The sequence below is a fragment of the Mauremys reevesii genome, linkage group 1, assembly GCF_016161935.1.
Source record: "Mauremys reevesii isolate NIE-2019 linkage group 1, ASM1616193v1, whole genome shotgun sequence".
In the NCBI taxonomy this organism is placed as follows: domain Eukaryota; kingdom Metazoa; phylum Chordata; order Testudines; family Geoemydidae; genus Mauremys; species Mauremys reevesii.
Genome location: NC_052623.1, coordinates 349645049 through 349672687, shown reverse-complemented (window position 1 = coordinate 349672687; position 27639 = coordinate 349645049). Strand labels below are relative to the sequence as shown.

The 27639-nt window shown below is 48.0% G+C and overlaps 1 protein-coding gene across 4 annotated transcripts in view; it reads right to left on the bottom strand.

The window, feature by feature from the left end:
- Window positions 1-17737: 17737 nt before the first annotated feature.
- Window positions 17738-27639, bottom strand: part of PRKCQ (protein kinase C theta) — a 90142-nt gene continuing 80240 nt past the window's right edge. For all 4 annotated transcript variants that reach the window (XM_039519610.1, XM_039519609.1, XM_039519611.1 and 1 more), the window contains 3 exons: window positions 26318-26506; window positions 23083-23211; window positions 17738-20965 (listed from right to left, as the gene is read on the bottom strand). In XM_039519610.1, coding sequence (XP_039375544.1) covers window positions 20810-20965; window positions 23083-23211; window positions 26318-26506 — 474 coding nt within the window. In that variant the 3' untranslated portion in view covers window positions 17738-20809. The remainder of the gene's footprint in view (window positions 20966-23082; window positions 23212-26317; window positions 26507-27639) is intronic.

Here is a 27639-nt window from a genome sequence, read left to right as displayed (position 1 = left end):
ACTTTGGGTGGTTATCCCAAACTTTTCAAGCTCATGTTCCAACCTGGCCCAATGTTCTACTGGAGCTCTGAGAGAGTCGATACAGTTTGCCAACCTTTTGAAGGAACCTGGGATGACTTAAGAGTTTGCACAGTGTGTGCTTTTGCAAGGTTTGATGCAAGAGCCGGGTGGAAAACATTTGAGAATGAGTATTGATTTGAATAGTTTTACTCCCTCAAACCCCAAAACTCAAAGTGAATCTCAGTATCTCTGGGTGGATCAAAACCAAAGGCAATGCTCAAAGGAAACATAAAGGAAGAGTTTTGGACAACTCTAGCTAGTGTTATGGTAATACTGGTGGCTGGTGGTTGAGCTGAGATGGGAATGAAGTGAAACGGAGTCTCTATAACTCTTTTGAGTATGTGCTAGAACAGGGGTGGTCAAACTACAGCCCGGGGGCCACATCCGGCCCTTCAGATGTTTTAATTCAGCCCTCAAACTCCCACCAGGGAGCGGGGTCTGGGGCTCCCCCCGGTCTGGTGCTCCAGCCAGGGAGAAGTGTCGAGGGCTTGTCCCACTTTGCGCGGCTTCCAGAAGCAGCAGCATGTCCCCCCTCCGGCTCCTATGTGTAGCAGCAGCCAGGGGGCTCCGCACACAGCCCCCACCCCAAGAGCTGCCCCTGCAGCTCCCATTGGCCAGGAAACGTAGCCAATGGGAGCTGCAGGGGCGGTGCCTGCAGATGGGGCAGCGCGCAGAGCCGCCTGGCCATGCCTCCATGTAGGAGCCGGAGAGATGACACGCCACTACTTCTGGGAGCTGCTTAAGTGCCGTCCGGAGTCTGCACCCCTGACTCCCACCTGTGCCCCAACCCCTGCCCCAGCCTTGATCCCCCTCCTGTCCTCCAATCCCCTTGGTCCCAGCCCAGAGCACATTTCTGTATCCCCAACTCCTCATTCCCAGCCCCACTCCAGAGCCCTCACCCCTAGCTGGAGACCTCACCCGCACCCCAACCCCCAATTTCATTAGGATTCATGGCCCGCCATACAATTTCCATACCCAGATGTGGTCCTCGGGCCAAAAAGTTTGCCCACCCCTGTGCTAGAAGGGCTGGGAGTTGGATTTCAGAAGCTTATCTGAGCCTGACTATAAACAACTTGGAGCCATGTTAGTCCTAGGATATTAGAGAGACAAGGTAGGTGAGGTAATGTCTTTTACTGAACCAACTTCTGTTGGTGAGAGAGACAAGCTTTTGAGCTACACATAGCTTTTCTTCAGGTCTGGGAAACATAGAATCATAAAATCATAGACTTTAAGGTCAGAAGGGACCATTATGATCATCTAGTCTGACCTCCTGCCCAACGCAGGCCACAGAATCTCACCCTCCCACTCCTGTATCAAACCTGTTTCTGAGCCATTGAAGTCCTCAAATCATGGTTTAAAGACTTCAAGGTGCAGAGAAACTTCCAGCAATAAGATTGAGCTCCTTGAGTCTATCACTATAACGGAAAATTTCTTACCAATAATTTCCTTCCTGGTAAAGGCATCTCCCACAAGTCTAGACTTCTGGGCTGATCCCCCCCTCTCTGCAGCTTCACAGAGACAAATCATTGTTTTGGCTCCACATACTCTGACCACGCCCCCTCTGCTTCTACTTGCCACTAGATGAGTTATTCCCAAGCTATAACACTTGCATAACATCATTAACAGACAGACAGAATAATTATGTACATTAGACCACAGACAAATGGTCCTATGGTAATGGCCAGGGGCGGCTCCAGGCCCCAGCACACCAAGCACGTGCTTGGGGCGGCATGCCGCGGGGGGCGCTCTGCCGGTCGCCGGGAGGGCAGCAGGCGGCTCCGGTGGACCTCCCGCAGGCGTGCCTGAGGAGGGTCCGCTGGTCCCGCGTGGCTTCGGTGGAGCCACGGGACTGGCGACCGGCATAGCGCCCCCCGCGGCATGCCACCGTGCTTGGGGCGGCCAAATGTCTAGAGCCACCCCTGGTAATGGCGCCATTTAAAGTAATCAGATGTAGGGAGGGATATGAAAACAGGAGTTCAGTAGATGAGAAGTACCCCCCATTTTAAAGAGCTTGCTCAAAGGTCTATATTCTTTCTGGCCTACTGCCTTCAGCACCTTCCTCTCAAAGGAAGCCTCTGCAAAAAATAAGTAAGTCCTCTTTGTAAAGCTTAACAAAGGTGTTAGCTGTAGACCAAGTGGCTGCTTTGCAAATTTCCAAAGTGGACGCACTTGTTCATTTCACCTACGCTGCTAAGGATTTCGTGGAGTGCATTTTGACCCCTTCCAGGACAGGAACCTCTGATGATTTGTCGGCTTCCAAAAAACAGTCTAAACCACATAGTGATGGAGGATTTGGTAGCTCTCAGTCCCTGGCACTTTGGGTGTCAGGACATGAATAAGGAACTCAGTCTTCTTGTAGATTCTTCATGCTTGAGGTAGATTTTCAATGGTCTTCTGACCTCTAAGGTGTGCCATGCCTTGGGGTGTTATAGTTTTGGACAAAATGAAGGAAGCACAGCCTCTTGAGAAGTGTGGAAGGAAGGATTTACCTTACAAAGAATGGATTCTGGTGTCCTGAGCACCACTTTGTCCTCATGGAACATGCATTAAGGCTCCCATATACACAAGACTGCCATCTCTGACACTCACCTGGTGGACATAACAGCTACTAAAAAACAAATCTTAATGCAGTGGTTCCCAAACTTTAACAACCTGTGAACCCCTTTCACTAAAATGTCAAGTCTCGTGAACCCCCTCTTAAAAATGAATATTTCCAGGGATTTTCTCCTTTACCTGAGTATAAATTATAAAAGCAGTGATCTTGAAAATATAAAATTTGTTTTTGTGACATGTTTATTACTCACTATGTATTAATTATTATCTATCATTACAGTATTTTTATTGCATTATGAAAATGGCAGCACACTTCCAAGATCTCACTTTTGTAGCTTGTATCACTTTGAATAAGCCTGTTTTAAGACAAGGCTCCTATATTTCATCAAGGAGTTTCAGATGTGAAACATCAGGAAGGTATTTAAAAAGCCAACTCAAAGAGTTCCTGCTACACAAGCATTCAGGTCTTGCACTCCAGGCAAACAACATACGTTACAACAAAGCTTAAACTTGTTCTTCATAATAATTTTAAAAACAATACTAGCTGCCTATTTAATTTGAAAACCAGCAAAAAATATCCACCTCCCTTTCCATTTCTTATAAGGAGTCTTGAAGGTTAAGTCTCCTCAGTGTCCCATCCTGCTCAGGGTCCCTAGGGACCAGGGCTGGCTCTAGGTTTTTTGCTGTCCCAAGCTCCGAGAGTGCAACTGCCCAAGCAAAAAAAAAAAAAAAAAGCCGGAATGCCGCCCCTGGAATTGTGCCGCCCCAAGCACATGCTTGGTTTGCTGGTGCCTAGAGCCGGTCCTGCTAGGGACAGCTCTGTCCGCCATTAGGGAATTATACAGAGTGTCACAGCTAAATACAAGGTGGACCAGATATAGACTTGTTAGCTGATGTATCACTTGTTTAATATCTCTTGCTACTAGGGACTAGACACAGTGACACATCCGAAGAAGTGGGTATTCACCCACGAAAGCTCATGCTGCAAAACGTCTGTTAGTCTATAAGGTGCCACAGGATTCTTTGCTGCTTTTATAGACACAGTGAGATGTTCAAGTTTTAGATCATGTGGTTTCCAGAAGGTCAGTGCTCAGCAACATTCCCACACCCAGAATGCTACACTTCTGGAAATGGCTGCCCCAGACATGTAAATCAATTCTGTCTGTCCCTGAGCCCATATTCATCATTGGCGGTGATGGATAGTGCATCATTAGATTTCCTTTAAACAAGTGATTGATAACAAGCATAAATGTGAGAGCTCTCGTTTCTCATGCCATTCAGGAAATGAGTCATCACCACTCTGCCACGCATTTGCCTCACTTTCAAGGAGTTGGTGTTTTAGCAGTGGATGATATTGAAGGAAAATTTACAAGTTGATTTGTGAGAGTCCTGTGATCACAGCTCCCTTTTAATCAACTTCCCCTTGTCAGATCAACCTGTTGCATACCTGTCAATACTTTGGGGAGAAAATGAGTCTGCCAAAACTATTCTTAGCAGGTCATGGCTGAGGACAAGTGATGTGTCAACCCTTCCCTGCCAAAGCTGGGAACATTTTCAGTTATTTATTATGGGAGCGGCTAGAGGACTCAACCAAGATCAAAACCCTGTTGTGTTAGGCAAACACAGAGACAGTCCCTGCCTCTAAATATTTCCCAACTGAATACACAAAAAGTGTTACATCCAACACAGGGAATTCTCTACACTTTCTACAGGACCTCCTCTTGACAAATAAAGAGGATCTGATCACAGAACTAAACATCAATGGTAACTTAAGTGCAACATTTATAATATGCAAACAGAATGAAGTCCAGACCAGTGATATATATACTTGGTGGTTTAAAAAGGGCTAATTTCACAAAGTGGAAAACAATTACGAGACAAATCAGATAATTTGGAATTGTTTAAGAACATTTTACTAGATGCCCCAAAAGCCACAATCCCACAATTGAGGAAGAAGGCCATGTTGGTTAAAGAACTGACCTGGTTTAGAGGGGTCATGAAGGAAGCTATATAACAAATTAAAGAAAGGGGAAATTGATAGTAATGAATATAAATCAGAAGCTAGGAACTGTAGGAACTATAGAAAATTGATAAGGGAAGCAAAGAGACACAAGGAAAAAATCTACGGCCAGTATAGTTAAGAACAATAAGAAGGAGTTTTAAAAGTATATTTGGAACAAAAGAAATCCTAGCAATGGTATTACTGGTTTTAGTGGAAATGGTAGAATTATCAATAATAACGCAGAAAAGGCAGATGCATACAACAAGTATTTCTGTATTGTATTTGGGGAAAAATATGATATAGTAATATAATATGATAATACTCTTTCCATTGCACTCATGTCTCAAGAGGATGTTAAGCAGCAGCTAGTAAAGTTAGCAAAGAGTCCTGTAGCACCTTATAGACTAACAGACGTTTTGGAGCATGAGCTTTCGTGGGTGAATACCCACTTCGTCGGATGCATCTAGTAAAGTTAGATATTTTAAAATTGGCAGGTCCAGATAACTTGAATCCAAGAGTTTTAAAAGAGCTGTCTGAGGCACTCACTGGACCATTAATGTTGATTTTCAGTAAGTCTTAGAACACCGGAGAAGTTTTAAAAGATCAGAAGAAAGCTAAAGTTTTGCCAATATTTAAAAAGGGAAAACAAGATGACCTGGTAATTATAGGCCAGTTAGTCTGATATCAATCTCTGGCAAGATAATGAAGCAGCTTTTTAACCTTTTTTATTATTGACCTTGAAGGAGATCTAAAACCCTCACTGGGAGTTTTCATATGACATTATTCAGCACATGTGGTAACTAATGGAGAGACCTTTCCTCTTCAGTATTAGATTCTTTTTTCTAAAAGATACACTCTAGGAATGCTTTTGGGGAAGTTCTCTGGCCTGTGTTATGCAGGAGGTCAGACTAGATGATCACAGTGGTCCCTTCTAGCCTTGGAATCCATGAATCTCTGAAGCTGGAGAAAGGAAGATAGAAAACTGAGGCCCAGAGATGTTAAATGATTTTCCCAAGGTCACACAGAAATTCTGCAACAGAACTAGGAACTGAACTCACATCACTTGAGTCCTCATCCTGCGTCTTAACCACAAGACTCTCTTTCTTCTCTAGAAAGAGATGCTGGTGGCATTTAGGAACAACAATCAGACCCTTGATTTAAAGTGGTGTATAAAGACAATGCTGTATAAAAATCATAACAACCTGCATTCCTTTCCGCTTGTCTTCTGTACTTGGAGCAGTTTTTCTTCAGTCTCTCTTTCCTATTATATTGTGTCCTTTTTCTGTGATGCCGGCAAACCACGTGCCAAGCTCTTGCCAAGGCTTTAGCCCTCAACTGAGCACTGACAAACTCATTGCTGGAAATCAGTCCGTTTCACCTGTGTGTTAGTATGGTTAAGATGGGTATTGAACTTATAATAATGTGTTTAGTATTTAGACTTTATGCCATGCTTGTAAGCTGCAGCATGCATTAATCTCACTTATATTGTCTTTATCATGTGCTATAAGGTAATATTTAAATTCAGGAGGGATTATCTCCTGCTCCTCAAGAAGGCTATCAAAACAAAATGGGCCATTGAGAGACATCACAATACAAAGACTTTATTAACTGCTCCTTCACACCCATGAAGAGGCTACAGTGCAAGAGGGCTCATTCCATCAACATGAAATCTGGAAGAAGGAAATAAAGATAGTGAAGAAGAAAATTTTTCATCTCTTTTGCTGTTTGGACGCTCATAGGGCTGAAGTCATGAAACAGCAGCAGAGATCCCCAGGGTCAACTTGGGTCAGCCCTAAAAGACGTGCAGTGCTCACAGATTGCTACAACTCTGTCACCTTTTGGAACCATGGACTGTAACTCATATGTGTATGTACATATGTTTGCCAGCTTTAACCTGTGAGTAACTGTCTAGTTTCTTTTTCCTAGTTAATAAACTCTTAGTTAGTTTACTATAAGATTGGCTACAAGCATTGTCTTTGGTGTGAGATCTGAGGTACAAGACACTAAGCTGGGGGGAGAGGTAGATGCACCAGAGAGTAGGGATAGGGTCTAGAGTGACCTAGACAAATTGGAGGATTGGGTCAAAAGAAATCTGATGAGATTGCACAAGGACAAGTGCAGAGTCCTGCACTTAGGAAGGAAGAATCCCATGCACTGCTACAGGCTGGGGACTGACTGGCTAAGCAGCAGTTCTGCAGAAAAGGACCTGGGGATTACAGTGGATGAGAAGCTGGATATGAGTCAGCAGTGTGCCCTTGTTGCCAAGAAGGCCAACGGGATACGGGGCTGTATTAGTAGGAGCATTGCCAGCAGATCAAGAGAAGTGATTATTCTCCTCTATTTGGCACTGGTGAGGCCACACCTGGAGTATTGCATCCAGTTTTGGTCCCCCCACTACAGAAAGGATGTGGACAAATTGGAGATAGTCCAGTGGAGGGCAACAAAAATGATTAGGGGGCTGGGGCACATGACTTATGAGGAGAGGCTGAGGGAAACTGGGCTTATTTAGTCTGCAGAAGAGAAGAGTGAGGGGGGATTTGATAGCAGCCTTCAACTACCTGAAAGGGGGTTCCAAAGAGGATGGAGCTCGTCTGGTCTCAGTGGTGGCAGATGACAGAACAAGGAGCAATGGTCTCAAGTTGCAGTGGGGGAGGTCTAAGTTGGATATTAGGAAACACTATTTCACTAGGAGGGTGGTGGAGCTCTGGAATGGGTTACCTAGGGAGGTGGTGGAATCTCCATCCCTAGAGGTTTTTAAGGCCCAGCTTGACCAAGCTCTGTCTGGGATGATTTAGCTGGTGTTGGTCCTGCTTTGAGCAGGGGGTTGGACTAGATGACCTCCTGAGATCTCTTCCAACGCTGATATTCTATGATTCTAAGATTCTAAGTTGACCTAGGTAAGTGACTGATCTCTTGGGACTGGAAGCAACTGGAAGCAACTGGAATCTTTTGTGATCTTTGGTGTATAGCAACCAACTAAGTCCAGCTTGCCCAGGTGGCAAAACAGAGGGGAATGCCCAAGGGGACTGTCTGTGACTCCGTGGTAAGACTGTTAGAGTGCTTCAGGAGTTGACATTTGTTACCGGGTTGGTGAAATCTAATTGTAGCACATACAACCAGTTTGAGGTCTCCACCCTGCTGCTTGACCCCCTGCCCTGAGGCTGACACTCACAGTCGTGAGCCACTCCAGACAGCGTGACAGTTTCTATTTATTGTTTCTTCCTTATTTTGCCTTTATCCCCATCTAGATTTTGCTGTCAGCATTTTCCCTCTCTCCTCCTTCCCTCTGAGTAGCCCCCCTCTGTTTTCGGTCTCCTCCTCTGTTTTCTACCAACCCTTAGTCCTCTTGCTCTCTCCCCACCTGCAAGTACTACCTCACACCCTTTAGTCTTCTCCCCTGTCTTCTCTCCTGTCCCTTCAGGCTTGGAACTGGAGAGCAGGATCTGCTCAGAAGGACGCAGGTGGGAAGAACATTTCAGAGGGCGAGTGGGTGAATATGCAGGCATGAGTGAGTTGACCCAGCTTTAGTATCGTGACCAAATCCCTTTGCTTTACAGCTCTACCTTCTAGTTGTAGCCAGAAAGTTTCCTTGGGTGGAGATTTCTAATTCACCCCACCCGCAAGCCAATCTGTACTTCATGAATATATAGATGGATGCTCCCTGATCAATCAAACCATCCATCTATCAAGAATCCGTAACCACAGTGTCTAAGAAAAACGAACAGGAGTACTTGTGGCATCTTAGAGACTAACAAATTTATTTGAGCATAAGCTTTCGTGGGCTACAGCCCACTCATTCAGGGTTTAAAAACTAGTGAGCACCATCCAAGGAGTGGTTCCTTTGGGTGGGGGAGGTGGGAGTGAGGCATCTGGTTTTCTGTCCTACTCTAGGTGCCTCCAGGGGCCCTGATTTGAGTGCAACGTTAGCTCTCCATCCTGCTTGAAGGTATAGTCCTAATTCCTTCTGTTATGCATGGGCCTCATTTTTTTCTGCTTGATCCCCTCCCCTTAAAGTGAGCAGCCATCATCAGTGCCTAGATAGGACAACAGTTGCTCTATAGCCACTTACATTAAATAGAGGTGTGCTGCTTTCAGTGGAGAAGATGTAGCTTTCAGAGGGAAGGTGAACAGTGTTGGAGACCCTCAGAGTTAGGCTGGATGAACTGGTCCTTTTCTCCCTACTGTGACAAAGGTCCTCCTCTACCTTGGTGGGTCCTGCGCTTATTGGTGGATTTAGCTAGCCTCAGAGATCTTCCTGTGTTGGATCAGGAGTTGGGAGGTTTTGGGGGGGAACCCAGGCCCACCTTCTACTCTGGGTTCCAGCCCAGGGCCCTGTGGATTGCAGCTGTCTATAGTGCCTCCTGTAACAGCTGCATGACAGCTACAACTCCCTGGGCTACTTCTCCATGGCCTCCTCCAAACACCTTCTTTGTCCTCACCACAGGACCTTCCTCCTGGTGTCTGATAACACTTGTACTCCTTAGCCCTCCAGCAGCACACCCTCACTCTCTCCGCTCCTTGCGCCTCTTGCTCCCAGCTCCTCACACGTGCACCACAAACTGAAGTGAGCTCCCTTTTAAACCCAGGTGCCCTGATTTCTTGCCTTAATTGATTCTAGCAGCTTCTTGATTGGCTGCAGGTGTTCTAATCAGCCTGTCTGCCTTACTGTTTCCAGAAAGTTCCTGATTGTTCTGGAACCTTCCCTGTTACCTTACCCAGGGAAAGGGAACCTACTTAACCTGGGGCTAATATGTCTGCCTTCAACCACTCTCCTGTAGCCATCTGGCCTGACCCTGTCACACTACAATATTTGCGGTGTTATTGCCTGCCAGGTTACTGCTACGGAACCACAAATAAACTGCTAGGGATGTTTTATATTGAACTCCCAGCATCCATTAGTCTGCAGGGATTTTACACACATGCCCATTGATCCTGCAGACCCCATCCCTGTGTGGTAAAGAAAACAGCCCCCGCACTAGCCAATCCCAGAGTGAATTTTCACAGCTACAACTGAGGCCATAACTTCCCTGTAAAGCCAGGAAAGAAAAACTAGCAAATTCCTGAACCAAGCTACCCTGCTTTTCTTGTCTTTTATGGCCTGGCCCGGCCCGGCCCGGCCCGGCCCGGCCCAGCCCAGCCCAGCCCAGCCTGGCCTCTCCCCTCTTCGAATTTCCCCATCAGTCTGACTGAGGAGGAAATGTCCAGTTTTAAAGGGTCTCTGACCCCACCCCTCACAACCTCCACCAATCACAGTGCTTAGTCTGCTTCCTACAAGCTCCCTTTGGCCCTGGGAAAGTGATCAGGCCTTTCTCCAGGTGCCTAGGATCAGGGTCCCTGACACACATAATGGGCATGCAGAAAGTCCCATTAGTACCTTAAAGGGACACTACTTATGTGATTTAAAGGAAGAATCATGAAGATTCCTGTCCAGATTCTGTCTCAGGTATTTCTAAGGTGCCTATGTGCCTTGGGACAGAAGTGCCTTGGTATCTGCCTAGCCATTTCACACCAGTACGCACTTTGGCCTATTCACAGACTGACCCATGGCCTCCGTTCTGTGACTATCAGATTCAGCGTAGGATTCAAATCTTGCCCTTGCTGAAGGGAGAGGTAGGGTGACCAGATGCCCTGATTTTATAGGGACAGTCCCAATTTTGGGGGCTTTTTCTTATATAGGCTCCTATTACCTCCCACCCCCGTCCCGATTTTTCACACTTGCTGTCTGGTCACCCTAGGCAGTGCAGTCTCTGTAGCCTGGATCCACAAAGGGATTTGGGTGTTATGACCCTGAGCATTGCAATGTTTAACTTTTTAGGCACCTAGAAAATCACAGGACAACACTGTAATCCACTAAGCCTGTGCTAGGCACCCAGGCTCTCTGTACAATGCGGGGGGAGAGAGAGATGCCTGAGAATGTGACCCACAACAGACAGTGCGATAGGAAGGGAGCTGCCTGAGCTAGCCAACGGGAGAAGCCAAAGAGAGGGGTTTGTCCTAAGCCCTGCCCCGCTGTCAGAGATCGGCGCCAAAGTCTGGGCTACAGGGATGTGCCTATCTCTGCTTATGATCCATACATGGGAACCCCTCCTGCATTCCGGAGGCTTAGGCACCTAGGCCGTTTCCATGGAAATGAATTAGGCACCTGTCACACACCCCACAGAACAGCTTTTCAGGAGCATGCTCTAACCACTGGGCTAGGGGTTATTCTGAGGTGGGCTCCCTCGGTCTCTCCCGTTGAAGCTATTCTACCATCTTCCTCTGGCCAGATTTTGACCGGGACCTGATCTAGTGGGCAGCCTCTGAGCACACCAACTGGATCAGGCCCCTGGGTGAAATAGGTGGAGTAACACCTGTCTTCCCATGGTTCATGAATCACTCTGGGGCTTAGGCGGGAGATAGGTCCCCAAATGCCTTGAGAGAGGCAGTGGCGCGCGTGCTCAGGGCAGAAATTTATCCGCTGAGGGGACTTTCCCCCCCTCTGTCTCCGTGCTTATTTGACCCCCATCCACATAGTAACTGAGGCCCAGATCTCCAAAGTATTCAGGTGCCTAATTCCCTTTGATTTCATTTGAATTCATTGCCTAAATATCTTTGAGCAGTGGTTTTCAAACTATGGGGCAGGCCTCCCAAGGGGGGCACAGGAATGTGTCAAAGGAGGTGCAAGCTGTGTGCTTTATTTTTTTTTTTATTTGAAGAGCTCTGGCTCTCTGCCCCGGGCAGCTGGGGCTTGTGCAGACGGGCTGTGCACACTTGACAGCTGGAGCAGTTCCACCCGGACTTGGGCTCTCCTCACCTCCCCGCCGGCCCGAATCCCTCACTGTGAGGCAGCCCGGGCACAGGCTCTCCTTCCCCCTGCAATCCCTCACCTGGAGGCAGAGGCAGGGCTCCAGGGCTGACAGCTGGGGCTATTGGGGCTCCAGCTGTCAGCCCAGGGGCGGTAAGACTCTGGCTGTCAGCCTCGGGGTGGCAGCAGCAGCACAGAAGTAAGAGTATCAATGGGGCGCTAAGTCTGCTGTGAAAAGTGACACTCACTTTCCATATTGCTGCTCTCCTGCACTGCTGTGGGTGCGGCGCTGCCTTCAGAGCCGGGCACCCGGCCATCAGCTGCTGCTCTCCCCTCTGCCTTCAGAGCTGGGCATCCAGCTAGCGGCCGCTGCTCTCCCCTCTGCCTTCAGAGCCGGGCGTCCAGCTAGCGGCCGCTGCTCTCCCCTCTGCCTTCAGAGCCGGGCACCCGGCCATCAGCCACTGCTCTCCCCTCTGCCTTCAGAGCCGGGCACCCGGCCATCAGCTGCTGCTCTCCCCTCTGCCTTCAGAGCCGGGCACCCGGCCATCAGCCGCTGCTCTCCCCTCTGCCTTCAGAGCCGGGCACCCGGCCATCAGCCACTGCTCTCCCCTCCGCCTTCAGAGCCGGGCACCCGGCCATCAGCTGCTGCTCTCCCCTCTGCCTTCAGAGCTGGGCGTCCAGCTAGCGGCCGCTGCTCTCCCCTCTGCCTTCAGAGCCGGGCACCCGGCCATCAGCCACTGCTCTCCCCTCTGCCTTCAGAGCCAGGCACCCGGCCATCAGCCGCTGCTCTCCCCTCTGCCTTCAGAGCCGGGCACCCGGCCATCAGCCGCTGCTCTCCCCTCTGCCTTCAGAGCCGGGCACCCGGCCATCAGCCGCTGCTCTCTGCTCTGCCTTCAGAGCTGGGCGCCTGGCCAGCAGCCGCTGCTCTCTCCTCTGCCTTCAGAGCTGGGCGCCCGGCCAGCAGCCGCTGCTTTCCTCTCCGCCTTCAGAGCTGGGTGGCAGTATATGTGCTTGTGAGTGTGGGTGTAAATGACTACAGACACAAAGAAGGAGGGGTTTGATGAAATAAGTTTGAGAAGCACTGCCTTAGAAGCTCTGGGCCTGAGTACCTGGCGTCAGTGAACTGAACACCAGCTAAGGGTGCTATGAAAGTCACGCAGCCAGCAGCAGCTCTGCCTCAGACACATCTGCATGGCCGATCTCTTTAGGATTAGAAATGCTCTCCAGAGCTGCTCTAACCCCACCCCTGGGGCTGCCACTCTATTTGCTGATGCTGCTGAGTGAGTCTGGCTCAAGAAAGTGGCAAAACAACATTTTGTGTGTGTCTCCTGCTATTGCAAGCTGCAAGAAAGAGCAGAGAGAGAGAGAGTGAGTGCAAAAGAGATATTTTCTAAAAGGTAATATACAGGCACAGCGCGGAGGAAAATATTGGCTCTATCATTGACACTAGAGTTTAGTTTCCTGAAAATCCAAACTCAGAAGTTTTTGGCTGAAAAAAATGCCAGGAAAAAGTAGGATTTTTTTATTTGTTTTCTATTATTATTATTAGTAGTAGTAGTAGTAGTAATATATATTTTGCAGAATATAAAATACATTTTCCAACCAGCATTTGTGATCATGCAAAATCCCCGTGACAACTACGCCAATTGCTTCTATGGAATAGTAACATTAGTTAGGCGAGTATTTAATGTCTTTCTGACTATCTTCTGATGTGATGTAGTAGCTGAAAACCAAGCGGATGAACCAACACCATATGACCAGCATGTTCTCCTCAGAACACCAGCAGATCTGCTCCATGGCCTACAGCTGGGGACCACTGATCCAGCACGATGTACACTACAGACTAATTGAGACCACTCTGGATGTGCTGAAGGGGAGTCAGGGCACCCACACGCCAAAGCCCCTGTGTAGAAGCTGTCCATGGTTTGGCTGTTAATACATCTGCAATTGATTTTGGTCCTGATCCTACCACCGTTACTCTCACTGAGCAGTACCTTAACTCAATGAGACAACTGACAACCTCCTTCCTCCCCTTACTCATGTTGGTGAGCAATTACTCCCGTGAGTAGCTCCATTGACAAGAATGGGGCTGCTCATGTGAGTAACTGAGTGGGGGAATCACATTTTGGCCCCACTCAGCATGGGTAAGGGTAGTAGAATCTAGCTCCAAATCAATTGTGGGTGCAAATCTGGGTTCCTGCCCCTCTCACGACCTGAGCTGAGACCATAGTTGAATTGCGGGTGCAAAAACGTGGCTTACGTTTAGACCTGACGCCTGGGAGAACATCATTGTGGATATACATAAGCCACTCTTTTCACCTGGAGCCAAGGGCAGGATTCGGCCCCCTAATGAAAGACTAACCAAGCCCTTGTAAGACCTGGATGAAACCGTTTGCAATAAAACATGCCCCTCTCTGAAGAAGATTTTTCACCTGGCTTTGGAGGAGTTAGGTTTAGCTGAAAACATCAGCAAGGGGCTGAGTTTTTGTCAGCTTCCACACAGACGCTTCGCGTTCAGCCCAAGTCAGCTCCTATCTCACAGCAGATTTCACCACAGGAAAGCGAGTGTCGCTTCCCACGTCACTCTCTGTGCACCACAGACACCTCCTGGCAGGGAGAGACCAGCATTTCAGCCTATCGCTCTGGCGAGATGTGCAGCGTTCACGTTCTCGCAACGTAGAGGGCCCCCCGTGCTTCGGGCCTTTGGTTTTCAAAATGGTGACGCTCGGGGCGAGACGCAGAGTCAGAGTCAAAAGCACAGTGTGCAGTAAGTGAAATGGGGGGATGGGGGAGGGTGTTTTGGCAGTTATTCAAACGTGTTTCCCTTGCGAATCACCTGCCTGCTCTGCAGCTTGGCTGTCTGGGATGATGTCTGGGAGCAGTTCTGGCCATCAGGGTGTTAAAAGCTTGTGGTGCTCAGCCACCGAACCACAGAGGATGATTCAGCAACACAAATTATCTCACTTCCTCAGGCTGCTCCCTTTGGCTATGCTTGCATGAGGGTGACACATGAACCCAATCTCCTTGTATGGACGATAACCCAGCTGGATGTTAATAGATACTTAATTTAGCCTGCATTAATTACAGACAAATCCTCAGCTAGTGCCTAGCCTGAGTAACTGGGCTGGACATTTGGGATCTCTCCAGGGATCCTCTCCCCCCAGGCTGTGGAATGGGAACAAAACCATTCGAGGGGCATTACTGCAGCATCTCAGCTGGAGCAACCCCTGCAGGCCTTGTGCACACCGCTGGGTAAGGGTTGCACTGTTAGAGATGGCCTGGATGGACGAGCTATCAGAACTTTTCAATTTGTATCTGCTCCACCGGGCTTGATTCTGATCTCACTTACCCCAGTGAAAACAGAGGGAATGCCACTGGAAACAAGGCAGTTACACTAGGGCCTCTGGCACCCCTTACCACTGACCTGGTTCCATCAGTACCATTGTCTATTGTGGGCTAACATTGTAACAAAAGCCTCCAAAACGTCACTGGCCCCCTGGAGGAAACTGGTTTCATCTCATATGTTTTGACTTCCTGCATTTTCTTGGTGAGCTTCTCTAGGAGGCCACTGCATTACAACATACCTAAGCGTGCAGGATCCCTGGGTCTTCCCTCCCTTTGTGGTTCAGGAATTAGAGCTGGTGCACATCTCTTAAATGTTTGGACACTTTCTCCTTTGGGAAAAATGTTTGCTATGTTCTGACTGGCTGTATCAGGGATTCCCGTTTGGCAAACAAAGGCCGGGCTCATGACATCAGTGCACAAAAGAGTGGAAAAGCTGGTTAGGCAGTGTCCATCCCATCCCAACATCCAAGGCTGGAGCACCCAGGGGAAAAAATAGTGAGGATTCAGCACCCACCAGCCACAGCTGGGGCCCTGCTGATCAGCTGTTTGGCAGCTGGGGGAGGACTCGGTGGTGGAGCTGGGTCAAGAGGAGGCGGACTGAGGGTGGGGCCTCCGAGAAGGGGCCGGCAGGGGCGGCTCTAGCTTTTTTGCCGCCCCAGGCAAGGCAGTCAGGAAGCCTTTGCCGTGGATTCGGCGGCACGCCTGTGGGAGGTCCACTGGTCCCGCGGCTTCGGCATACTCGCCGCTGAATTGCTGCTGAATCCGCGGGACCGGTGGACCTCCCGCAGGCGCGCCGCTGAAGGCAGCCTGATGCCGCCCTCGCAAAGACCGGCAGGGCGCCCCCCCCCGTGGTTTGCCACCCCAGGCACGCACTTGCTGTGCTGGTGCTTGGAACCACCCCTGGGGGCCAGAGTAGGGGCAGGAAGGGGTGGAGTCAGAGCTTAAGCACCTAGCCGCACTTTTAGGTGCCTGAATGTCTGTGAAACTCTGCCCTTAGGTGCCTAAATCCTTTGCAAATCTGTCCCAGAGAGACTAGTCCAAGGTCATACAGGAAGCATGTAGTGGAGCATGGCCTTGAATCCAGGTCTCCTAAGTTCTAGGGAGGTGCCCAACCACTAGACCATCTGTCTTCTGCATGTAGTAAGTGTTTGTGTTTGACCAGAGCTTCTGCACCAAAAGCTAAGGAAATACAGGACTTCCTCCAGCGTTCCGCTGAACCAGCTTGAGACTGTCAGGAGATAGTGTTACAGATGGGGAAAGGGAGTTTCTATGTCTAGTGAGTGAAGATATTAGAGACACAAGGTGGGTGAGGTAATGTCTTTTATTGGACCAGTTTCTGTTGGTGGGAGAGACAAGTGAGTCAGGATGGTTTGTGTGGGTTGGGGGAAGGAGAAATGGGAACCATTTAGGCAACCGTTCAGAGTGATACCGTTCAGATTAGACTTTTCAAACCCAGCTCTGAATTTCTTGAAAGTCTTGGATCTCAAAGGTTTTGTTCATCCCGTTGGAGCTAGGGGCTGAGCACAAAGTTTAGATCCAAAGCTTCCTATAAGGTAGGGGTGTTGGTAAATAAGGTTTTGATTTGGGTTCATTTCTAATTCGGATGACAGTGTTAATAATGAAACTTGTCTTAGTTCCTCAGTGTGGAACACCAGACAGGATTAGGTAATAGTAAGAAACCTCAGAGCCAAAACCCAGAAGAAAATCAAAGCAGGAGACAAGGAGCCAGTTCAGATATTAAATGTGATATGCCTTTAAGAGGCAATCCGTGATGTATCTATTTGGCAGTATTTCCATTGACGGAGGGTGGAGGTGGGGAAGTGAAATAGCAGAAATTGCATGTCTGCAATGCCCATCCACAGTACTATGAAGTTGAACCTGAGCCAGAGCACAGCTCGATTCAACAGTTTTTCTGGCATAACCCTGAGCACACTGTTGGTGCTCACTAAGGGATAGTGCTGAAATCTGGGACCTTGGGGACATTACTGTACATGTATGTGTCTGCATTGTTACAGACATACTTGCTGACAGGTATTTTGAAATAAATTACCAAAATACTTGAAACTGCTACGATTATATAGTGTTATTTTGACAAATAAAATTTGCAGAATTTTAAAATATCCTGTGCAGAATTTTTAATTTTTTTGGCACAGAATTTTTAAATTTTTAGCGCAGAATTCCCCCAGGAGGAGAATAGGCTTGGATGAAATTCAACAAGCAGAAAGTGATGTGATTTCATTTCTATTGCTGTAGATCTTTTTTTTTAAAACATGTCCATCCATCACTCTAGGTTTAAGTACAGAAAGACCCACCCTTTCAAAGTTAGATGCCTAAAAATGGGTTCCTAACTCCGAATGTAAGAACCTAATGGGAAGTTTCCTTATCAGCAGTGCTGAGCACTCCCAGCTCCCCCTGACTTCAATGGGAGCTAAGTTTAAGCCAACGCTGAGTGCTTTTTAAAATAACGCACCGGGTGTCTAAATTTAGGCGCCTGTAAGCATATTTGGAACACTGTGGTGGATATTATACATCTCTGTTATTCCCATGCAACCCCCTTTCTCACTAAGAGGAGAATTTGGCTCTTTACTTTGATCCTCTTTTTGTTCTTATAATATCATTTTTTATTCTTAGATTCCAAAGGCCTGATGCTCAGCTGGTATAAACTGGCATAGCTCCATCGACTTCAAACTGAGATACACCTGCTGAAGATCTGGCCCCACGATGTACAAGCAAATCCCATTACTGACATCAGCAGGAGGGGCATGCTACTACGAAAGGGCACATTTTGGTTTTACAGTTGCTGTCGTGCAGAAATAGATGTTAGTCCATAGCACAGTTTTTAATATCCAAATGCGTCCTGACTTTGGTTCCTTACCACCTGGTTGAAATGCCCCTGAAGAACACACAGCAACGCGCCCGTCACAATTTTAATGGCTTTTCGGAGCGGCTCCTTTCTTTATTCCCCTTTAATCACATTTACACTCACTCGCCCGTCGTACCCAACGTTTTATTAAACTGTACAAACAGCACTGACATTTTAAAAATTCATGTTAACGGTTCTAATTAAACATGATCACTAGCGGCAAAAAGTGTGCACAGATTTCACCCACATTTCATACAGCACAAACAGCGACTTCTCAAGAGGCAGGAGACTCACATTACTGGGATATTATTTTAACTGCACGGTGGTTTTCTTTTCTGGCTTAGATTTTCATACTGCTGCCCATCACCGTATTACGCTGAGTGCCCATTCCCTCACATGGGACCGTGGCCTCTGACACTGATATCCACCACATAGGTAGAAAGCCTAAGACAGTTTTAATTGTAATGAGTCACTAACATTACACCACCCTTGGAAATCTCTCAATATTCATACAGACCCTCAGCTGGAATAAACCAACATAGCTTCACTGAAGTCAACAGAGCTACACAGAGCAGAGAATCTGGCTCTTTATTTCTGCTTTGACATGATAACCAGGCTAAATATTTCCATAAGACTATCAATGAAAAGCAGTAGCTTAGAGGCATTAGATCTTTCCATTTCTATCTCTTGAACGGCAACTGAATAAATAGGATGGAGGTTTTGCGAATCTCAGAAGACAGCGTACATTTATTGTAAAGGATTTCCACGAAAATCTCATTACTGCTACAATATTTTTTTTGCCCGAAACGGAACATAATAGGTCAGCAACTTGTTGTCAACAGTTGAGAGAAAATAATTGCCGTACCGTGCAATGTATTGTCTCATCTTTAGAGTGTTGTGTGCAGTTTTGTACCTTGATTCAGGTCCCTGCTGAATACCAAAGAGCAGGGGCAGCATCATTTGTAGCAGTATTAAGTTGTTCAGTCTTTGAAAGTACTGAATATTATCTGCCAAGTTAATACCTGCAGGGCAATGACTGGAGGCCCAATCTTGAAATCCTGAAATAATGTTTTGGGGAAAGTCTCTCCATAGTCCTGACCAGATATTAGGCAGGCAGTGAGGGATAGCTCAGTGGTTTGCGCATTGGCCTGCTAAACGCAGGGTTGTGAGCTCAATCCCTGAGGGAGCTGTTCAGGGAACTGGGGCAAAAATCTGTTGAGGGATTGGCCCTGCTTTGAGCAGGGAGTTGGACTAGATGACCTCCCGAGGTCCCTTCCAACCCTGGTATTCTAAGAAGAGAACTCAGCCCAGACTTTATCCCAATGCTAGGACAGGAGTTTAGAGCAGCATTTCCCAAACTCAACCACCAGGGGCTTTTCTTGCAGCCCCTGGGCTTGCTCTCTGTGTGTGTGTGCGGGGCAGTAACAGCCCCTCCCTCTGCCTGTTGCTCCTGGATGCACCAGCTTGGTGTTGGTTGCTGGGGCTGTCCACAGGGGTTGGGCTCTGGAGACACCTGGGGCACAATGCTGGAGGAGCAGGCAGCCGGTGAGTTCCCCACCTTCCCAAGGGTGGTGGGACTCAGGCTTTGGACTTCAGTCCTGGGGTGGTGGGCTGGTGGTGGGGCTTCAGGCTCTATACCCGCTTCCCCTCGCCCCTCATCCAGGGCTTAATTTCTCCCCAGGCTTGGCAGGGCTGAGTAAGTCTGCTGTGAAAAGTGATATTTGTAGGTTAATATCACTTTTCACAACAGACTCACTCGCAAGCAATAAATAAATTATAACGACATGGACATGCATACGTGCATATTTAATTGTTTTTCTTAAAGCTAATTAAGCATTTTAGGAAGAGTTGGTGGCCGCACGCTGAGGCCACCAAAAAATTTGTCCTGAGAAGCCCTGATTTAGAGAGGCCTGTGTGAACAAAAACCCATAGGGTACATCTACCTTTGGAGCTGCGGGTGTGATTCACAGCGCAAGGAGACACGCCCACACTAGCTCTGATGGAGCGGGCAGGCTAAAAATAGAGTGTAGATGCAGTGCTGTGAGCAACTGGGGAGGGGGTGTGTGGCTAGGGTGACCAGACAGCAAGTATGAAAAATCAGGACGGGGGTGGGGAGTAATAGGATCCTATAAAAGAAAAAGACCCAAAAATCGGGACTGTCCCTATAAAATCGGGACAGCTGGTCACCCTAGGGGTGGCCTACCTGAGTATGTACATGGCTGAGATGCTAGGCATGAAGTTGATCCTCGCGCTGCTTGTGGCGCCGCAGACATGCTCTAAGATTAGCGCATTAGCTCAAGCAAAGCTAGTGTGGGTACGTCTCCTCGAGCTGCGAATCACACCCCCAGCTTGAAGCACAGACCTACCCATACAATGCAGGTGCGATGAATATAGCTCAGAGCTGAGCCTCAGTGCATTGACCTAGAACGTGATTTTTAGTCTGTGGTTTGAAGATCACGTCTAAATGTCCCCAGCCTGCACAAGTGTAAATCCCTGCCTGCACACCTAGGCAAATCTAACATTTATGTGCATGCAAGGGGTGGAATTTGCACCCGCAAAGCCCATCTGTCTCAAGGCTTTTTTGTGAGGGCAAATTCTAACTCTTGCATAGATAAAGGCGTTTTTAAAGAGTGCAGGCCGGTGTTTGTCTTCGCCAAGTGCACATTGGTGGACATACAATTTTACAGGTGCACAGGTGGGGGCTGAAAAGAGACCCACCTGGAAAGGTAGCCTTCTAAGAGGTCCAATTCTTGAACACACAACTCTTTACTCAATGGAAGTTTTGCCTCAATAAGAACGTCAGGACTAGACACTGGAGTAGCAAATCTGAGACGCACCGCTAGGGCCGAAATGCGGTTGTCTTACTCACACGAAGAGTCCCACTGGCTATGTGTGTGAATAAGGTGAACAGGATTTTGTACCTACTCCTTTTCTATCGCCTTCAAATTCAAGAGCATCCAGAAAAGAGAGTGAGACCAAGAGAGACCAGAAAGAGAGTTGGTCATTAGTGAAATACGTTTGGCATCTGCTACAGGATACAACCAGGTGGAAACCCACAAACACAGTATCAGCTTTCACTGGTGAGTACTTCTGTTCAGGTCCTCGTCCAAATGAACCATTCTTGGTTTTCAGTTGATAGAAGTGTTACTCAAATCAATTCACAGAATTCCTTTAGCAAGGAAGGTGCTGGGGAGGGCAGATCTCAGGATAACATCCTCTCCATTTTAGGGTTCACAAATGAAAAGTTGCTGAACATGTTCTGGTCCATGCTGTTAATCAGTGCTCTGTCTGCACACGACAGTCTAGGTTTTTCATTGAGAAACTCCTTGTCAAAGTTGCTACAGTCACTTGCGGATTTCTTCAAGAAGGAAGAAGAAAAGAACGAAAAAATCAGTTGTTTCATTTCACAGCATTTACCATTTATCTAAATCGAATCTAATGGTATATTTAAGGCACCCATATCTTTGGTATCTAAGGGCATGTCTACACTGTAGGTTTTTTTGCGTTGATGTAGTTAATCCACCACTCCGAGAGGTGGTAGTTAGCTCAACAGAAGAATCCTTCCATTGATCTAGCCACGTCTACACTAGGGGTTAGGTCGACCTAACTATGGTGCTCAGGGTGTAAAATTTTTCACAGTCCTGAGTGATGTAGTTAGTTCGATCTATTTTTAAGTGTAGACCATGCCTAAGTATCCATCATCCTGGGATTGGTTACCTTGGTATCAGTGTGGTATCAAAGTACCCATCACCGTGATATCTAAGTACTGTACATGGGAGTACAGATTATATGGGCAACAGTGTGACCCCGGTGAATTCTACCATGTAGGGATATTAGAGAATTGGTTTCTCTTTCTGTAAAACAGGGATAATTATGCTTATGTATCAGTCCGTGAAGGCGAATTAACCTGTGTTTGGCAGGGACTTTGAAGGTAAAAGGCTCTACATAAATGTTGTGTTGTAAGTACTGTATAAATGCTCTTGCTATTATTGACAACATCAATGTTCTCCAGATTTCACAGAGAAGCTGATGGTTTGATTTGGTTTTGAACCTTAATTCTGTGTGTCCTGATGAAGGAAAATCCCATGGGGCCGGTGCTTAATTTGTAATGAAAGATGTGCTGGGGCTCAAGCGATTAGGTGCTGGGCCTCAAACAGGTTTTTTTACATTCATAACTGATGCAACAAGCCCAGAGGTGCCAGGGCTATGAACTGCCAAGCCTACGGGTGCCGGGGCCCAGCCCTTGGCAAGGCCTGGCAGAAATTAAGCACTGCATGGGGTACCAGAAGTTAGGTTCAGCATTTTCATGTTTGGCTGTCCATGATTAGGTGCTTCAGTGTATACTAAGGCACTTAACCTAAGGCCAACATTGTCCACCCTGTGTGTCCAAAGTCAATCCACGCTGAGGGATCAGGGACTGATTTGCAGAAGTGAAGAGTTCCCACAATGCCACATGAAGTCAATGGGTGCTGCAGGTGGGAAATCAACGCAACTAAAAACAAGGCCCATGGTGCCTAAATGTGGGTTGAGGTCCCTGATATTAGACCCCGGAGCTTGAAAATGTTGCCCAGTGTGTCTGACCAGAGGCGACTACGTTTGAAAGTGTTGGTCTGAATCCCGCCGGTGCTCTCCAGGCAGGCTGTTCTGATTGGCTGTTGGTGCCTGCTTCACTGCTGGTATGGAGAACCAGTGGCATAGCCACAGGTGGGCCTGGATCCCTCAGCCCTGGCTCTGCTCTGGTCCCAGCGCTTGCCCTGTTCCGCCTGCCCATCGCTCCAGCCGGGGAGTGGGGTCAGGGTGTGGGGGCTTGTTCCACTCTGCCCGCCTGGTGCTCCTGCCGGGGCCGGGCGGGTGGAGCAGGGAAAGCCCCCGTGCCACAAGCCCATTCCCCGGCTGGAGCACTGGTGGGGTGGGCAGAGTGGAACAAGCCCCCGCGCACCCACCCCGATCTCCAGCAGGAACACTGGGCAGGCAGAGTGGGTGGGGATGTGGGAGTGCTCATTTTTCTGCGGCCCTGGGTTGGCCCAATGACTAATCCACCATTGGGAGAAGGGTGAGCAAGTGGGCGGGAGGTGGCGGTAGAGGAGATCTTCAAAAGAGGTAGACCCGCTGCCTGGGGGAGCCGGGCCCCTGCGTGGGGTGGTGGCACCTGGAAGAGAGCTGGGAGCCATGCATGCTGGAGAGCAGCATCTCCTCCCAGAGCTTGGTGTGTCCCCAGGGCCCCGGGGAGTCCCTGGGCAGAGGGTCCATCCATTGCCCCCCCACAAGGCCAGCTGCATGGGGTGGGGAGAGGCAGGCCCCCCATCCTTGCTGTCCTCCCAGCCCCCTCATAATTGCCCACCCGCCCACCTGAAGTCGCGGGTCCACCCAAATATTCTATGCTGGTTACGCCGCTGGGGCGAATGCACAATTCAGGAGCAAAAGAATGTGGTAAGAAAAGCGTTTTGATCTGAGGGACCTAAGAATGGTCCTTACCACTCTGGGTTTGAATGGTGGCTCCATCTCCCGCTCTTCTAAAACCTCCCAGTTTATCTCCTGGAAAAAGGCGTGCTGGCGGATGTTCCCCTTTGCTCCGAGCCGCCTCTCAGGTTCTCTCACGAAAAGCTGGAAGTTAGCAGAGAGCAGAGCACTTTACTCTTCTGTGGATAGCACCATCTGACTAGCACACACGTAGCCAGGGTAGGTGTCACCCACGGTACCTCTTTACTCAGTGAAAACGTGAATCTTGCAGGCAAAGTGGTGCTGATTCCTAGTCCCACATGCCAAGTGGGAAGCTGAATCATCTTGTCCTGTCCTCATTATTTCAGTTTGATATTTGAGGCCAGTTTTTCAATGTCAGCCATTAAGCTGTGTGCCCTCAAAACATGCTGGTGCACAAGCAAATGGTGAATTGTGTGTACAATATAGGTGCTTAGATGCACAATTACTGCACCTGTTTGCCTGCGCAAATGCCTGAACAATTACATGTGTGTACAATTAGCTGTGTGAGGATGAATATTTTGTAGATAAATCTGAGGCATCAGTGTTGGAAAAATTAGGCCTTGATGGCTGGAATATTGCCCACCTTCATTTTTACCAAGCATTCCAGTCATCTGGTCTTGCGTCTTGTGGGGCTCTCTGAATCAGAAAGGTTGCCATGATGTGGCAAAGCTACTTAAAAGTCACTCCTTGCATCTGTGTTGTCTTCCCTTCTGTCGGCACTTTTACCATAACACCTTGGTCCAGGGGCACGGCAACAGCGGGGGCTATGCCCTCCCACTTTTTACTGGCCGTAAGGACGAGCAATGGGGGAAAGGGGTGGGGCCTCAGGGGAAGGAGCAGTGTAGGGGCGGGGCCTCAGGGGAAGGGGCGGCATGGGGGCAAAGGCTCAGGGGGAAGGGGCGATGCAGGGGGTGGGGCCACGGTTCGGGCCCCCAGGGCCTCCTACCATTAGGAAGCTTCCACCACCCCACCATGGCCACAGGTTCCCTTGTTTATCCAGATCAACTGAAAAGATAGAAGACTTTTCTAGCCCTAGAAGAAGACGGTTGTCTATGACACAGATTTTCAAAAGAGCTGAGCTCTCCTGCAGGCCCCCAAACGAAATGGCCTGTAGAGTGGGTCAGGAATGTTTTGACAAAATGCGTTTTCACTAGAAAATGCCAGCTGGACAAAAACGAGACTTTCTGTAGGTGGGCAGTGTTGTGGTAGGCGTGCTGGACCCAAGGTATTAGAGAGACAAGGACATATCAGGTTTAATGAAACTTTCATGGGGAAAGGTTGCTTAGGTCTAGGATGGACTTTCCGGATAGAGAGCGAGAGAGAGAGAAAGACTGTCCGCTCCCAACATCCAAAAAGACCAGTGACTAGAGAATCTGTTGAGATGTGAGTAACCTAAGTTCAAGACCCATCTCTCCCCGACTCAGACCCGGGTCTTTCCACCTTGGCTACAGTGGCATGGGTCTATGTGCGTGTTTTCATGAAAATCTTTCAAAGGTCTCTGATCTCGCCCCAGTAAAGAACAGGACAATTTCTTTTTAAATCTCGGAAACTTTTGCAGGACAGGAAAACCATTTCCTGCCCAGCGCTAGTGGCCACATTTTCCAAAGTGCTCAGCGCCCAACAGCTCCCATTGTTCTTGACACAAGAAGCCGGCTGCTGAGCTCTTTCGGCAACCCGGCCCCCCAGTTGCAGGTGCTGAGGTCTTTTGAAAATCTGGCCTTTTATCTGGGGCAGGACCACGACTTTTATGTGCATGCTCCTTAGCAAGCAAACACACAGCTGCTGCTCAACAACTAATAAGCAATAAGTTCTAGGGCCAAAGGTAGCCACCGAAGAATCAGGTGGAAGGAAATCCCAGCTACTCTTATTTGAAAAGAATGGAGTCTTCGGTCGTGCACCAGCAAATTATAACCTGGCTGCAGTGTTGAAATAGACCAAAGGAGATTGATTGCGCAGCTATAATTCAGCTATGCAGAGTCCCCTCTGCTAAATTAAGTGTTTATGCTAATGGAGCTAAATATTACAACATGTATAACTATATAAATTCAGTGCTAATGGGAAGTGGCCAACAACCAGGCTAATTGTCTCTTTCTCAGCAAGGGAGTTTAGTGTTTAGCAATAAGGATGATTTTTATTTCTGATCCTACATTAAATAAAGCTAACAAAGGCCCAGTCTGCTTGTGCAGAAAGATGGCATTGTATGCACCAAAGAGACACCTGGTAAGGCCTCCATAATCTCTGTCTCACACGTTGTGCATTGTTTGAGCAAGCATGTTTGTACTTCATTATTGTTTATTATTCTTATTATGGTGGTTCCTAGAAGCCTGAATCCTGCTGTCCTAGGTTCTGTACATACATAGAACAGAGGATCCTCTTTCTCCGTTGTTATTATTATTGATGGAGCATTTATTGACACATAAATAACATGGTCCTTCCCCCGAGTCCAAACCAGGAAGATTAATATGAGACATGAGAGAGCAAGGTGGGGAATGAAGACGATGTGGAGATCAATGTAGGCCTTAAGACTCAGGGGGCCTGCGATCAGGCCCATTGTGCTCTGAGATCCTTAGACAAAACACTGTATATAATTGTGCGTCCAGGTTTGGTCCCCCCACTATAGAAAGGATGTGGACAAATTGGTGAGAGTCCAGTGGAGGGCAATGAAAATGATTACGGGGGTGGGGCACATGACTTACGAGGAGAGGCTGAGGGAACTGGGCTTATTTAGTCTGCAGAAGAGAAGAGTGAGGGGGGATTTGAAAGCAGCCTTCAACTACCTGAAGGGGGGTTCCAAAGAGAATGGAGCTCGGCTGTTCTCAGTGGTGGCAGATGACAACAAGGAGCAATGGTCTCAAGTTGCAGTGGGGGAGACTTAGGTTGGCTATTAGGAAACACTCTTTCACTAGGAGGGTGGTGAAGCACTGGAATGGGTTACCTAGGGAGGTGGTGGAATCTCCTTCGTTAGAGGTTTTTAAGGTCAGGCTTGACAAAGCCCTGGCTGGGATGATTTAGTTGGGGTTGGTCCTGCTTTCAGCAGGGGGTTGGACTAGATGACCTCCTGAGGTCTCTTCCAAGCCTAATATTCTATGATTCTATGTGATTATTTCTCACCATAGTACTAAGCCCATTTCTCTGCACACCAGTGAGAAAATGCAAAAATCAAAGAGAGATGTTAGCATTTGTCAAAAAGTATTTGACCTGTAAAAGTGGAAGTGCTGTGTCTTCTTACCTTCACTAGGATGTCTTTTGCATCCTTATTGAGCCAGCGAGGGTAGAATGGATTATCCATGCGGATGGACTGGAAAAGCTCCTCTTCATCTTGGCCATGGAAAGGAGACTGGCCAATCAGCATCTCATACAGAAGGACACCAAAGGACCACCAGTCAACTGCAGTGTTGTATTTCTGTCCCAGCAAAATCTATGTCAGAGGGAGATTGGCAGGGAGTGAGAAAGGCGGACACAAAATATTTGACATTAATAGTCTATCCTCTCGACGGTGTCCATTAGTGGTAGACTCGGACCCCTCTACAGCTGCTTTGTGCTGCTGAGGCAGAGCGAAACAGGCATGATGCTATTTTAAACAGCCATTGGACGATTTTCCTCAGCAACCTCCAGATGGCACAGACTTACCGGAGAACCCTTCCTCACAGTTGCCAGTGTGGGGTCAGGGCAGCTCTAAATCACAGCAACCCTAGGCTTCCTGAACCCTCCCTTTGGGCCATACACTGCTGGGTATAAGTCAGGGACTTTCCTGAGGCTTCTTTAACTGGTCCGTGGCCACTAATGGAATCAGGGACAGAAAGGTGATGTAAAGACCCTTTTGACCCATGCCTTTTCTACAAGTTGCACCCAGAGCTGGGATGCAGCTGAGGATTTGGGCCAAGGATTTGGAGAAAGCAATTAACTGGCATCATCATCGTCATCATCAAGTGGATGGGGAACCAGCCTGTGGGTCAGAAGACCTGGGTTTGCCAACAAGCTACTGTGTGACCTTGGGCAAATCACTTAATCTATCTGTGCCTCAATTTCCTTAGTTACAAAAAACAGGGATAATAACAACATGTACCCACCTTTGAAATCAAATCTATGCCTGAAAAGCTGTATATAGCAAGTATAGTTTTACTACGCAGTTTGCTTTCCTGCAACAGTAGAAGACTAGTGCAATTTGCTGCAGCAAAAATAGACACACGGCTAGCAGTTAAAGGTGTGCTAAAGTTTACCTTATAAACCCTGCTGTTTTTCTGCTTACAAACACGGAGCTAAACGCTTGAGCTGCAACACGGGAAGTAGTGCCAGACCCAGATTCTTTTGCAAAATTCATCAGAAAAAGAAAAATCAACTCAGACTTGTGAGTTCCATCGTTTAAAGAAAAAAACAGTTTGTGAGGTGCATTCTGGGGTTTATTTAATTAATCAGAGCTGCATTTTAAAGAACTGAATTTGGAACTGATTAGTAGTCTATACCAGTGTTCCTCAGAGTGTGGTCTGTGAATCACTTTCTGGTAGCCCACAGAGAGCAGGTCATATGATGTTAGCCCCACCTAGTTACTAG